Source organism: Choristoneura fumiferana, chromosome 7 (genome assembly GCF_025370935.1).
Source record: "Choristoneura fumiferana chromosome 7, NRCan_CFum_1, whole genome shotgun sequence".
In the NCBI taxonomy this organism is placed as follows: domain Eukaryota; kingdom Metazoa; phylum Arthropoda; class Insecta; order Lepidoptera; family Tortricidae; genus Choristoneura; species Choristoneura fumiferana.
Window position 1 is genome coordinate 14,065,247 of NC_133478.1, and position 15,607 is coordinate 14,080,853.

Sequence of the window (15,607 nt, forward strand, 5' to 3'; positions counted from 1 at the left end):
AAATAAATTGGGACATGCATGAGAAGCAAATTTACAGCCACAAATTAAAAAGAATAACTACAGTTAATTATAAATTTTACAAATAATATGTATCGTATTTGTATAGATATATACATCTTAAAATAGAACACGACTGATTGAGCAACAAAGTCTTGCAATATTTCTGCAAGCGGCTGAATAACCTGGCAACTATCGTTCTACCACAAAGAAGAAAACACGTTAAACTTGACGTGGACGAAAGCAGCTGGCCTATTTTAGTGGAAAGAAGTTCAGCGGCACTATGCGTAAAATATTTAATTCTACTGTATAATAAGTGAATAAAACGTGGTGAAATATAGAGGCTCATGTTGGATTATTAAATAAGCATGGCCAGTAAACTCGTACGTGCATACTTCTTACAAAACATTCTACAATTTAAGTCAAGCTATGCGTGAAAATGCTGATGTGTTTTTCGGTGTTTGCGTTTCATGTCGTTTATTTGCTTGAATTTTTCAGAAAATGTATGGAGTGTGGAGTTTGGTGTTGTTGGCGTCGCTTTTAAGTCAATCCGCGGATGCAGCGGCGGTTATTTCCATTGATTTGGGTTCGGAATGGTTGAAAATCGGCATCGTGTCACCGGGAGTGCCGATGGAAATCGTGTTGAATAAGGAATCTAAGAGGAAAACCCCGGCTGTTGTGGCGTTTAGAGACGGCGTGCGAACCTTCGGAGAGGATGCCGTAACTGTCGGCGTCAGATTCCCGAAGAATTCGTATAAATATGTCCTGGACCTCCTTGGAAAGCCTTATAACCACCCTCTCGTGCAAGCGTACAAGTGAGTACCTCAAATTGCTTTTTATTCCTCAATTTATAGGTTATAAGTTTGAAAGAGTTTTCCATTAATTGATATCAGGGATGTTATGGATATACCATTTCGGATCTGGATATGGATACGGATATATGTCAAACGTAATACTGGTTTCCTCGGTTCACTCGTTTAAGAGCTATGGCACCACAGACAGACAGACAGACAGACACGCAGACACACATAGCGGTCAAACTTATAACCCCTCTTTTTGCATTTGGGGTTAAAAAAACAGGAAGCTCGCTCAACACAAAGCTATGAACACTAGGTATCCTATGTCCATTTAGTCCATTACTACAAAGGGTAAGTAATCATCACAAAGAATTCCAATTGCCATTATTAAAATAGAAGTATTTTTTTTTTTCCAATTACAAGGTTTTATTGCCAGTTCCATGGTCAGTTTATGATCAATCAACGAAATAGAAAATTATAAAATCACTTGTTAGGTTTTAACAGAATCTTTTTCTTTAAATGAAACTACTAATATTTAATAAAATTGTATTTCAATTCAAACATTGTCATCACATCACTGTATTTTAGGTACTATTAGCATGTTTATAGGCACTGACGGACTAACAGTGGGCCGAAAGGGGTCGACCTGCCCTGACAGTCCCCTGGGGCAGGGGCTTCCAATGTACTCCAATTGTCCCTAAGTCCTGATGGCTAAAAATACGTTTAGTACATCAACTTCTAGTATTGGACTGGCGTCATTCAGGTTTGCCACCCTGGGTCTGAACCAGCTTAATATAATAATAATCATTTATTTTGGAAAGAAGAATCCATATAGTGTTAGTAGCTTAGTCCGCCACTGCCTATAGGCAGGAATACTGGAAACGAGTGTATAATTTTATAGCTGTAAATCCATGTCCCTTCTTAAATTTTAGGGAACGCTTCCCATATTATGAGATAGTGGAGTCGGAGCGAGGCACGCCCGAGTTCGTTCACGATGAGAGCACTCGTTTCACGCCCGAAGAGCTGGTGGCGCAGTTCCTCGCTAAAGCCAAGGACTTTGCTGAGATCAACCATGGTAAGGGCATTCTCTTTATAAAGCTCAGTTTAGACCTGCAACAACAACACAAGTCCAAGTTGCATTAAAATGTGGCGCTAGATTGATCACTTCAGATCAGAAAATCGTGTAAACTGGCCTTTACAATATCCAACACTGTGCGTTAATGACTCCATCGCCAGCTACAGGTTAATGCAGAAATCCGCACAGATGACCTAACTAGAGTGGTGACTACATTAATGGTGAATAATGTTTAATTATTAGTCTGCTAGTTTTTAAATTTCTAACTAGCTTGTTGTTTTAGTGCGGCTTCATATTTTGTTTATAAAATACTGTTACTGTTTTATGTCAACAGTTTACATCATTTTCCATTGTGTCAATAACATGAAAAACGAGAGGAATATTCTAGGAAAAGTATTTATTTTCATTGTTTGTGTTACATTTGCTGTTGTAGTGTATTGAATATTGAGAGATGTACAGTCACCAGCATTAATATATGCCACAGCGGAGCATGCAAAAATATCTGACACGTCCTTCCGGCCCTAGAAATAGAGTTGTATCAGACATTTATGCACGCTTGTTGTGTCAGATATTGGTGCTGGTGACTGTACCATCAACCAAGGTCTACTTCCCTTAAGTTGATAATCGTTTGCATGTCATAAATCAATAATGGCAATAGACATGTCTGTCAACTTGAAAGTTCGACTTTAGCAACATATCCATTTGATAGGAACTTGTTTAAAAATTAATAGTCCACCTATTTGGCTGGTGGTACCTTTAAATTTTGTCCGACCTTATCTTTATAACTCAATATTGCTTACATTGCATATAATTTTTTAGGGTTTTGTATCTAAAGGATGACAAATGGAACCCTACGGCTGTCACTCATGTGTTGTGTCACACAGCTTTTACAGCCAAACAATTTGTTTTAGGTTCCCATCTGTTACTCCCCAAAAATCAAAATTTTCATAAACCACACAGTCTCCTCATGTGTCTAATGTCCCTGCGTCGACACTGGCAACAAAATACGTCTTGCTGAAACGGCAAGAGTGAAAGCCATTAAAAGAAAATATTTGGCGCTACAATCTACACACAATATAAGCATCTTGTTGACCCCAAAAGAATACAAACGGTCAAAAAATATTTTTGAAAGGATACCGATGAAGGGGGCGCGAAAAATTTTTTTGAGCTACCCTACCGTGTGGAAGGTATCGTAGAGCTTGCTGATTAAATAAAAATACACCATATCTTTTAGTACCTACCATGTGGTGTTGGATTAGAATTACACCTCTCCATTTCTTCCGTGGATGTCGTAAGAGGCGACTGAGGATGTAGGTTAAGGTATACCGTAGGCGACAGGCTAGCAACCTGCTTTTGTCTATCCTTAAATCTAAAATTGCTTAAAGTGGCTCTGAAGCGGTAACGTTTCGTGTGCTCTGCCTACCCCATTTGGGAATACAGGCCTGGATGTTTGTGTGTATATTTTTTAGTTTTAAAAATCCTAAAGACTATGACCGTCTATAAAAGCCGTGGTGGCCTAGTGGTTTGACCTATGGCCTCTCAACCGGAGGATCGTGAGTTCAAACTCGAGTTCGCATCTCTTGAGTTAATTTCGAAATTCACGTTCATTACATTTCAAATTTACTACGAGTTTTACTTCAATGGTTTCTGTGTAGTTCCCAACTCGCACTGGGCTCGCGTGGGAACTATGGCCGAAGCCCTCTCATTCTGAGAGGAGGCCTGTGCCCGGCAGAACATTTAAGTCTCCATTACATTCGCAGGAACACAAATCAGCGAATGCGTGATAACCGTACCAGGGTACTTCAACCAGGCGGAGCGGCGCGCTATGAAGGAAGCAGCAGCCCTCGCTGGTCTTAACGTGCTTCAGCTGATCAATGACTATACCGCCATCGCCATCAACTACGGCATATTCAGGAGGAAGGTCGGTATATATTGGGCACTATGGTCAAGGACTTTAATTCGGGTACACTACATAAATACGAAATACGAAATTGCGAAAGTCGGAATCACGAACTTCAAAATACCGATTTTTATAATTCCGAATGTTTTAAAACTTCTAATATGACTATTCTGATTCTTCATATAAATCCGATTTTTATTATGGAACCTTTTCAAAGGAAAAGTCATTACGATTTTCGTTTTTAATTAATGCGATGTTACTATGACGTTTACTGTGAAATGGTTCCATGCTGAGGCATGAATTAAAGTCCTTAACCTTACTAGCTGTTGCCTTCTTCGTCGGTGTAGAATTCGGTTATCGCTATTCCGCGGAATACGCATTTTTCCGGGATAAAACGTAGCCTATGCCCTTTCTTGGGATTACTACTATCTCTATACCGGATTTCGTCTAAATCGGTTCAGCGGTTGAGGCGTGAAGAGGTAACAGATAGATAGACAGTTACTTTCACATTTATAATTATAGTAGGGAAGTGGGGATAAATGCGAAAGTTTGTAAGTCTGTTTGTGTGGTACCTCATCACGTCTAAACCGCTGAACTGATTTGGATGAAATTCGGTATACAGATAGTTTGAGTCCCGGGAAAGGGCATAGAATAGTTATTATACCGGAAAATTGCATAGTTAGGAACGAATTCTACGTGAACGGAGTTGATGGCAACAGCTAGTACTTATCCTATGTCTCTCGATCCAGATAATTGTTTATATGTACGCCAAGTCTCATTTTGATATGTTTAGCTGATACGCGTGGTTTAGTAACAAACTTCCAAACATATTGGACGCTATAGCTTAGCTATGATCTGTAGTGAATTATTTTTCATAGTGGCAGCAGTATTTGAGTCTAAGTAGACTCATATACCTACTTATGTCACGTTTTATTACTTAGCTGAATATAGGTAGTCATTCACGATGACGTGCCGTGATTCTTATTACAATGTCATTAATGTCTACTTTTGACAAAATCAGGCGTCTTCGTGGACGGCCCTAGGTATAATTAGGCAGCTTGTGTGTCCTTCTTTGCTCAGGTGCGAAGTGCGAGCGTGATCAGAGGCAAATATTTCGATAGTGTAACTATGAAATGAGTCTTTAAACTAATTTGAATGAGTATGGGTACAAATTTATTTAATTTAATTATCTTTTATTTAAAAAAATAAGATAACGAATATATAAAGTTTTCTAATGTAACCGCGCGTTGAATTAGGTAGAATCGATAAGATTAGAGACTTAAAATCGGCGCGGGTTTTTATGCAACATTTATGAAATTCACGGTGTTTTTTTTGGGAATTCCCACGAGAATTTTCGCCAAATCCTGGATTTTTTATTATCTTGTTAGGTTTTTTATTACGCGAGCGAAGCGGCGAGTAAGCTATTATATGATAAAGTCACCTGTCTGCCTGCAAATGTGAAGTGCTTTTGATTATGGACCTTCTATATTTTTCAAAGTTTCACCCGAGCAAATCGGCGGCGGGTCGCAAAAGCATTTGTATACCAAATTTTTAAGACAAAATATAAGTCATTTCGAACGTCAAATAAACCTCCCCGATATTTCATACCCCAAATGTTTTGTCTTCAAGCTTAAGGGTCTCCGCTAACTGGCGCGGGTGCACGTCTTGGTTCGGCGCGGCGTGGTTTTTTCATGTCATCTAATAGAGCAGCGCTGCGTGAGGCGGGTATCTGCTCTATTGTGACAGCACGCCGCGTTTCCGCTAAGTTGTGCACCCGCGCGAGTCTCTACAGTCACCACTCACCAGCGCCAATATCTGTAAACAAAGGGTAAATTAACATCTGATACGACTCTATTTCGAGGGGCTTTAGGACGGTTCAGATATTTTCGCACGCTTCGCTGCGACAGATACTAATGTAGTTGACACTTCGACTCAAACACTACTGCAACTATGAAAAATATTTGACTACAGATCATTGTTCGATCACTGCCTCTATAGTAATGTAAGCTGCGACAAAATCACAAAAAGTGATGATGATGATGATGATGATTATCCAACCGATTTCGGCCATGTCGACAAGTATACAGTGACAAAATGAGTTAGCGGAGGCCCTTACAAAAATCGGTGACATTGAAATTGCATAAGTGAGAAATAATACTTTTTTACATGGTCCAGGAGATCAACGAGACTCCATGGCAGGCGCTGTTCTTCGACATGGGCGCGGGCTCCACCAAGGCGGCGCTCGTTGAGTACAAGAATGTCAAGATCAAGGACAGGGGCTATGTGGAGACGGTGCCGCAGCTTCAAGTGTTGGGCGTCGCTTACGACAGGTGACCATTTTGTATAAGGCCTTGCCATGTCTCCAGGGGATGGCGACTCCATAGAGCGGCTGGTTGTGCAGGGAAGAGTGGAGGAATCAGGTCGCACGGCAGGTCACCTGTGCGCTGGACTGACCAAGTGAAGACCGCTGTAGGAAACCACGTATCTGACTGTGCAGACAGTTTGCCAACAGAGGGGTATGGCGGGAGATAGTACGGAGAGCTATGTCCGCCACCACCACCGACGCGGACGCCTCGATGTGACCACGACCGCTCTGCCTAGAGCTCCTCTCTCTCTCTCTCTCTCTCTCTCTCTCTCTCTCTCTCTCTCTCTCTCTCTCTCTCTCTCTCTCTCTCTCTCTCTCTCATCTTTCATCGTCATCATCATATCAGCCGTAGGACGTCCACTGTTGGACATAAGCCCAACCAATTAAGCCCATTATAGACCTCCAGTTGCCTCGGTTGGAAGCGGCTTGCATCCACTGCGCGACTTTAGCCAGCCAAATCAGCCGTCTAGCTAGCTGGCCGTCCTGCCATTGGCACTTCAACGAGCTAATTCGCTTGGCTATCCCATATTAACCTTTATCCCATAACTTTTCAGAACCTTAGGCGGTGTAGAAATCACCCTTCGCCTCCGGGAGCACCTGATCAAGGCGTGGGAGGCACAAGGAGGCGGCGACGTGCGAGCCTCCCCTCGCGCCATGGAAAAGCTACTCAGAGAAGCTGAGAGGCTCAAGATAGTGCTCTCAGCCAATACCGAGCACTATGCGCAGATCGAGAGCTTGTTGGACGACAAGGATTTCAAATTGCTGGTAAGGAATCTTTGACAAGGTCTAGAAATGTCCACTGTTATGACTAACTTGTGTTTACCCGCGGCTACGCACGCGTAATCAGAGATGAAGCAGTAAAATTGAAATTCCGGGAGTTTACAAAGCTCCCGTGGAAATTTTCAAAAATTATATCGTGGTCTTCATTCACTATGAAAAACAACCGGGGCAAATTACATATCTATCTATTCGCCGAATTTCATCGAAATCCGTCTTGCAGTTTTAGTGTGAAGCAGTAACAAACACACAAAAACTTTCACATTTATGATATTTGTAGGTTAGCGGCTGACGGATGCAAATTCCTTCTAAATAATATCGAATGATATACGCATTATGGATATGACTACGATAAAAAAGTGAACATAATACATAGAGTATACATAAAGTTGCAAGTCAAAAGAAAACGTCAAATCGACAAGATTAAGACATAGATACAAACACTTTGTAGTCTGAAGAGGTGATAATAGCGGCCAGCACTTTCTAAATATGCAAAATATATACTAACTGATAGTATAACAAAAACTGCATAAGTACTGTCATTTTCATATTTTTATTAAATGAGATTGTAGCTCGTAGCCCTTCTTTCATCATCATTTAATATGAGTGAGTATCAAGGGTAGTTTCATGTTCAAAACACACAGATATTTTAATTTTATCATTCAATCCATTGCAAAATTGAAGTGGCAGTCGGCGGGGCACATAGCTCGCAGGATTGATGGCCGATGGGGTCAGAAGGTTCTAGAATGGCGTCCGCGGACCGGGAGACGAGCTGTCGGTAGGCCTCCAACAAGATGGAGCGGAGCGACGGCCTGGTTAAGATCGCGGTGGATGCGGAAAGCACAAGACCGGTCTGAGTGGAGAGCCTTGGGGAGGCCTATGTCCAGCAGTGGACGTCTTTCGGCTGACATGATGATGATGATTATTTAATCCATTCATGCCAGCTGTTGTAAATCGACCTGTACCTAAATGCCACGAGTCACCGATAAATGCTGAATATTACAGGTATCCCGCGCGGAGCTAGAAGAGCTCTGCTCAGACTTGTGGGCGCGGGTGTCCTCCGTTCTGTCCCGCGCGGCGGCGGCGGGCGGCGCGAGTGCGTCGGCGCGGCTCGTGCTGGCGGGAGGGGCGGCGCGCGCGCCGGCCGTGCTGGCAGCGCTCAAGGACCAGGGCTATGAACCCTCGCGGTCCATTAACGCTGACGAGGCTGTCGCCATGGGCGCTGTATACAGGTTAGTATTAGTACCATCAGCCGAATATGTGGTCTACCACCCTAAAGCTGATAATCGTTTGCGTGTCATATCCTCCTGAGCCCTCGCATACTTTATAAAGGACCAATAAACACCAAGCATAACGGCCGAATGTACTTTATAAAGTACAAATTGTTCATTGAATGAAGAATTTTGAAATAAAATCCAAAATAACAAAGCTGGTGAACCACGTCCAGGTCGGATAAATAGTATGTCTGTTAAGAAAGTTCGGGCCTAGGAGGATAAGACAATAATGCCAATAGACGTGTCTGTCACCTTGAAAGTTCGACTTTAGTGACATATTAATTTGATCGGAATTGATAGACCACTTATTTGGCTGATGGTACATGCGCCCTTGCTTGAATAATCGGGCGTTTTGATCGCTCGGTTAACATTAAACTTTATTTCACCTATGAGAGAGTTCGATGTCAAATTACAATAAGTTCTAAAGTTACACGTCGTTACCACCCCACTTTTATTAGCACAACGGAAATACAAGCCGCAAGGTTTTTAATCATGCTAGATTAAGCATGTGTAAAGTTTTCATAAAAAAATAACTCAAAAATATCATATCTTTTAATAATACTTGCCAAAACGGTAAAGAGGAAAACAGCGCCTCAAAAAGCTGAATATACTAGCTTCGCATCAAATAAGTTTGCGTCTGATGTTAGCTACTAGTCGCGCCGCAAAGTTTTTACCTGCACCTAACATGATTTAAGGCTACCTTCAAACAAGCAAACTTAAGTGGTGTAAAGTAAATTGTAGGTGTGTACTAAAATTAGATTTTAGCTGCTAGAGGCCTTAACCCGCTCCATCACGATATGTTATAAAGTAACTTATAAGCTAAGCTGCACTCAACAAGTCAGCGTATATTTTCAATTGTGAGCCCGCTGTAGATTCTCAGAAGGACCATGGATATTAGCTCTCGCGCTCTATTTCAACCATATTAGGCTACGGTGAGTGCTCCCGCAAGTGCTCTGTATTAATTCACAAGGATGACAACCCTGATTACTGCAACTTGTGAATAGAAATTCTCTAATCGTACTCTTGTGCTAAATGCGTGTAATAAATAGGGATACGCGCTCGATGTCCTATTAATTTTGATCACGCTTCCGTTATGTTAAAAAACTGGTAAAATACAGTTAAACAGCAATGAAATAATTAATCAATGCGTATTTATTATATTTAAGGGCTTAAAACTTGTTAGTGGTGTCGTTATAATTATCATATCGTTGTTCCCAGGGCGGCGTCTCTAGCTACAGGGTACAAAGTAGCCGCTCTTAACGTGAAGGACGCAGTACTGTTTCCCATCCAAGTGGTGTTCACTCGGCACGTCGATGGAGCTGACAAATTGGTAATTATATAATTTTGACCTACAATCTATATCGAAGGGCAGCAATGGAAATGCACATTTTAGTAATTATAAGTAAAATGGATCGCGGCACTGGCCACCGTTTGTGTATAATAAGTATTACCCTTTTTGGAGAATCGAAAGAAACTAACTATCCCACAGAACTTTAGATAGCTGATAAACCATTGCAGTTGATTCGTGCTTTATTGAGTTTGCTAGAAATGTGTTCTGAATTATTATCTCCATTTTCGGACTTACTAAAAGATTTTCTTCAAAATTTCAGGAACAGGTGAGGTTATATTTATTTCACTTCTTATTCTGCATAAAATGAAGTGTTTCGGTTGAGGGTAATTTAAGGGTAGTTTTGTTTTTTAATACTCGTGTGGCAGTTTTCTTATAAGCTTATAACCAACCTGTTTTGCCAGGTGATTCTATATTTGCAGAAAAATGTGTGGGGCAATATTAAAGGAGAAAATAGTCCGATAAAGCTAAAAGTTAGCAACTTTGGCTCTCTTGGGACTGCTAGCGAATATTCTGGTTTATTACTAGCCGTTGTGTCGGACGCTGTCTTATTCTTAAGATTTTAATGTACCGTTCTTACTAAACTTTCTTGTTACAGATTAAAAGAACGCTCTTCAGCCCAATGAACCCCTACCCGCAAAAGAAAGTGATCACATTCAACAAACACACAGATGACTTCTCATTCCATGTCAATTACGCGGAGTTAGACCACATTCCCCCCACTGAACTCCTGAACATTGGTTCATTGAACCTCACACAAGTTGTATTAACCGGAGTAGGTGCAGCCCTGAACAAACATACCGGCGACAACGTCGAACACAAGGGCATCAAAGCACACTTCAATATGGATGATTCTGGTGTACTAAACCTTGTCAATGTTGAATTTGTCGCGGAAAAAACTGTGACAGAAGAAGAAGATAAAGACAGTACGCTTTCCAAGCTTGGAAGCACTATTAGCAAACTTTTCGGCTCCGATTCAGAAACACCGGAGAAACCAGAGGAGAAACCGGAAGAGAAGGCACCAGAAACCGAAAAGAATGACACGGCAAAAGCCAATGAAACTACAGCTGAAAAACAGAATGCCACCGATTCAGATAGCAAGCCGAAACCGAAAGTAGTTGTTCTAAAGGAACCTATTAAAACCGACGAGCAAGTGCTGGTTTTACAGCCTTTATCATCAGACCAGTTCAAAACATCCAAAGCTAAGATTTCTGAATTAGACACTATCGACAGAAAACGGGCTGAGAGGGAGTCCGCATTAAACACTCTAGAAGCTTTTGTAGTTGATGCACAAATGAAGATGGACATGGAAGAATTCGCTGAATGTGGAACACCTGAAGAAATTGAAGAAGTAAGAAAACTCTGCAGTGAAACCTCTGAATGGCTCTACGATGATGGTTACGAAGCACCCACAGAAATGTATGAAGAAAAACTAGCTGTGATCAAAGAAAAAACCAATCCTATATTTTACAAACATTGGGAGCATAGAGAGAGACCCGACGCAGTTGCTGCTTTACGTAGCATGCTCAATACGTCCAATGAATTCCTTAAGTCCGCAAAGAATTTTACGCCGGAAGTTAATCCAGAAAAGGACATGTTCACGCAAGTAGAGATTACAGTACTTGAGAAGAAGATAGATGAGACTAAATCTTGGCTTGACAAATCAATCAAAGAACAAGACGAGCTGAAGAAGAACGAAGAAATTAAGCTAACCATTGATAGTATTAGAGAAAAGATGGCTAATTTGGACCGAGAAGTGAAATATCTCGTAAACAAGATGAAGATTTGGCGCCCGAAGAAACCGGTTAAAAAGGAAACTGATAATAAAACCGAAGAAACAATTATAGAAGGTAAAGAAGGTGAGAAGGTAGAGGAGACCCAAGAAGAAAAGCCAGCGACTGAGGAAATTCCAGAGCAAGAGAAACAGACAGAAGATTCTGGCGGAGAGACGAGCGAGGTGCCGCAGTTAGCCGACGGCAATGACGAACATTCCGAGTTATAATAGTGAGGTGTATTAATTAGTCTAATTTATTTTTTACCTTCGGTGTCTGTGCGAATTGTTCGCTTTTCGTATTATAAAAAAGTTTTTGTTTTTCTATTTATTATTAGAACAGGTAGATTCATTAAATCTTAATGACATACCTAGACATTTTCCCCGTACATTAAAAACATGACAACGTTGGATTGCTACAGTCACCAGCACCAATATCTGACACAACAAGCGTGCATAAATATCTGATACGACTCTATTTCTAGGGCCAGAAGGACGTGTCAGATATTTTTGCACGCTCCGCTGTGGCAGATATTAATGCTGGTGACTGTACAAGACGTACGTAGTTTTTTTTTAAATTATTGCTTACGTATATAAAACCAGTGAACAATCACCTACTTATTCTGAGTGCACGTTATGATTACGATCTCAATATCGGATTTATTATTATTAAAAATACGAAGAGCGGGCATTTAATGCGATTACAACAAATCTCAACTAGATTTACGGCCGCCTTTTTTCCTTCTATTCCAAAATTCTATTTATTGTTGTCTATGGTTTGGTTATTTTTTACAAATTACTTTTTTATACAAGCGCGGCTTTTCTTGTCTATGGCTAACGCGGTGACCCCAAAACAGCAAATGACGCGAGAATGTTAACGTATTTATAAATGTAATTTTATGTGATATAATATAAATGGCTATAGATTTATGAGAGTTTTCCTGCAATAGACAGGGTAGGCATTTATCGGATTCTTAATTTGGTGGCTCTGTTACACATCGGACCATCGTAATACTTGATTCACGTTACTCTAGTGCTCTATGGTTTAAGTACGAAACTGGGTCAAGCTACTGGATTAAATGGCTAAAGTATGTGGTTCAGGTGTAGAAGTTAGTTTGTTGTGTTTGATTGATTGCCGCTTCGGACAACGATTTGTAAGAGAGCCATAATAATGCTCACTATGAGATTCAATATTGTGGTCATTGATGATGAATTAAAACTTAGCCTTCCTACCTTTTTCGTTTGTCTGGCACAAAGAGATTCAAAACTAAGTGCTAAGTATCTATAGTATTTATTTTAATTGTATTACAATCTTGTAGTATGCTATTCCAGAAGTGAGAAAAGTATCGCTACGTAACTTGAATGAAGTTCTGTCTGTAGCAGAAAAACTGTGTGCAACAATGTATGAGTTTTAAGAAAATGTACCTAATGTCTTAAGTGATATGTCAACATTCAGTCGCAAAAGAAATACATTATACAATGAAGTAATTCTGGTTTTATTTTCGCATCTTTATGAATGGAACTGAGAAATAGCAGCACAACTTTCATTGCGTGCCGACGTGATCATCGCGCAATGGTTATCTCGTAGCGCAAGCAATGGAGACAGAAAACTCGGCTCCGCCGATGATCGCACTAACAATTAGTCGTAGTTTCGCTGTAACTATCGTTTAGTTAGCCAATCAACATATTACAATAAGTAAAAAAAAAAAGTTATTAGTGGTGTTAATTTGTTGAAAATTTGTATGTTGTTGTAGTTTTTTTTTTTTTTTAGCAAAGTACATAAGTAGATTAGTAAGTGTATCCTAAATGCATGGTTACTTTAAAATGAAAGTGCATAAGTGTTATTTATGTTTACTTAAATAATTATTGTGAACGATTAATTATCAATTGCTGAGAAGCTGTAGGGTTGGTTCTGCTTGTGTCTCCCGAATCAGCCAGTATGTTGTTAATGAGCGGTTAAATACAGTCGCCATAAGGATGGGGCGTTGATTGCATTTCATTAGCTGTTACGACTAGATGTTTGGGGCGGTGAAGAGGTTGATTCGATCTTCTGAGTTTCCAAAAACCGACTTGTTTCGCCTGATTGATAGCTGGCATTACCACGATGAAAAATCATTCTTCATTTCTGGATATTTTTTCGTATTTCTTCGAAGACTCCCGGCAAACAAATGGTCGTGTACAACTCAGAATTAAGTGTTATACGTTACTCTAGAGGTACTGTAGCTACATGGCCATTAATACCAAAAAACAGGCTACCATTTGTTTCAAAGTGCTATTGCACGAGTTACTTTAGTACGTAAGCGTAAATCCAGAATTCGTCACCTATGTAGATATTATAAACCGCTTTTGACTCGCCGTGATTGTATTTTTTATTTTCTTGCACCATACAACGCGAACCTCTTTGTAAATTTCAAAAATGAGGGATTCATCGCGAACAATTTTTTTTTGCAGTCGAATGTTCATGTATAATCTCTTATTTATGCACGTCATACTTATTCCCAGATATGCCTCTATTTCGTGATATTTTATGTAACATGACGTTCTTGCATTGTTAGTTTTCGCACAGCATCGAATCGCGGAACAACAACCGATTTCAGGCGTCTTTCTTTGAATTCCTCCGAGAGCATATGACGTCCACGATTGAACTCACAAAGTCAGTGACAGACAATTGTCTTCGATTGGGTTTCATCACCAAATGATAGAGTTCGTTGATCGATGTAATATTAAAATCATCGTACCTATAAAAAATGTCACGAATGAGTTCCACTTTTGCTTGCAACGGGTTGATATTCTAAAGCCGCCAAAAACAAAAGAATAACGTACTAGTTGGTTAGGAAAAAAAAAACTGTAAATACCGGCCAATATTAAAAAAGGTCAAAATTTACCATGCATGGTGACGGCTTTTAAATGAGTTGATTTTTCCGTTTCCGGATTCATAAGTAGCAACCCTTGTAGCAACCTTGTAGTAATTTTACAAGTACCTATTGTTTACAAACTATAAACCAATACCATTATAAACCAAGTTACTGTTAAATATAGACGCGGCAATGTGCGAAATATCCGTTGAAATTCGACAGAACGTCTGTATACGTATACATAGATGGACAAACCAAAATCATGCGCGCAAACTTGATGTAAAAAGTTGTGGGACTTGTAATTTATATTGCAACATGATATTACAAATACGGTACAGGTCCAGGGCTATTATTAGTATCACATTCCCCGAGTCGTTAATTAAAACGGATGGTAATGATATAATTAAAAATGCTGATGAACGAACCCCGCACAATGGTCCTGTCACACTTTATAAGAGGACATTGAGTAATATGCGTACGAGTGTAGTTTATTCAATCATGACGTTCATACATCTGTTATGTATTTTGCTTGTTAACAGTATTTACTTTTTGCTTTTTATTTAAGTATTAGAATGTTTGCTTAAACTAGTCTATCTTGGCCGGCAAGTCGGCAAGCCACTGCAAATGAGACTTCATGTAAAAATCGAGTCACATAGATACTGATGCCAGAGCTTGCAGTAATCTAGATTCTAGATAAAATTATTTGTAGATGATATGCTCGGAAATAGTGCTCGTAGGTATATAACGTTTCATCCCATAGGGACCGAACTAGCGTATGTACTTGGGTACTTTTCTTTCATCCATTACTACACGCTGCTTTTGGGAATCCACTTTACCATTCCATCATAGCCTGCTTGTCAAGATGGAAATAGGAGAATTATACCTGCTGAGAAAATACTTATTGCTTTGGTGAAATATATGGAGATTGGAGAATCAGTTTTGATAAGGAAGTTACATACACTATATCTACGTAGACGATAATGTTGAAATTTTAGGTTAAATACTTATGACAATGTGTTACCGAATTATGAAATTACTGGTACAGTGCAGTACACTGGTAAGAATAGAAGTTACTTGTAAATCTTGAATAGCTTTACCTTCCTTCCCACGCAGATTTGTGTAATTAAAGGAAACCTAGTTAAACAGATTTATAGAATTAAGATTGATTTTTTGGAATCTTTTTGTATTTTTTATTTCAATTCCAAATTTTTTGTTACTTTTACGGTCATCCCGTAAAACCTATAACCAGCGGTCCAGCGGTGGTGTAGCGGTATAGCACACGGCACGGAATGCCAAGGACCTGGGTTCGATTCCCAGCGCTGGTCTTATTTTTGTCCAGCGGTGGTGTAGCGGTATAGCACACGGCACGGAATGCCGAGGACCTGGGCTCGATGCCCAGCGCTGGTCTTATTTTTCTGGTTTTTCTGTGTGTATGTACTTAAGGGATG

General features: G+C 40.0%; 1 protein-coding gene across 2 annotated transcripts; it reads left to right on the forward strand.

The window, feature by feature from the left end:
- Positions 1-105: 105 nt before the first annotated feature.
- Positions 106-12,792, forward strand: Grp170 (hypoxia up-regulated Grp170 co-chaperone protein). Of its 2 annotated transcripts, none has more exons than XM_074090261.1 (9): positions 106-284; positions 496-812; positions 1,727-1,869; positions 3,630-3,790; positions 5,945-6,099; positions 6,689-6,899; positions 7,917-8,143; positions 9,404-9,515; positions 10,132-12,792. In XM_074090261.1, exons 2-9 carry the CDS (start codon positions 499-501, stop codon positions 11,533-11,535), a joined length of 2,727 nt encoding a protein of 908 aa, XP_073946362.1. In that variant the 5' UTR covers positions 106-284; positions 496-498; the 3' UTR covers positions 11,536-12,792. The 2 variants fall into 2 exon arrangements, with proteins under 2 accessions (XP_073946362.1, XP_073946361.1); XM_074090260.1 differs by having other exon boundaries at positions 111-380.
- Positions 12,793-15,607: the final 2,815 nt, after the last annotated feature.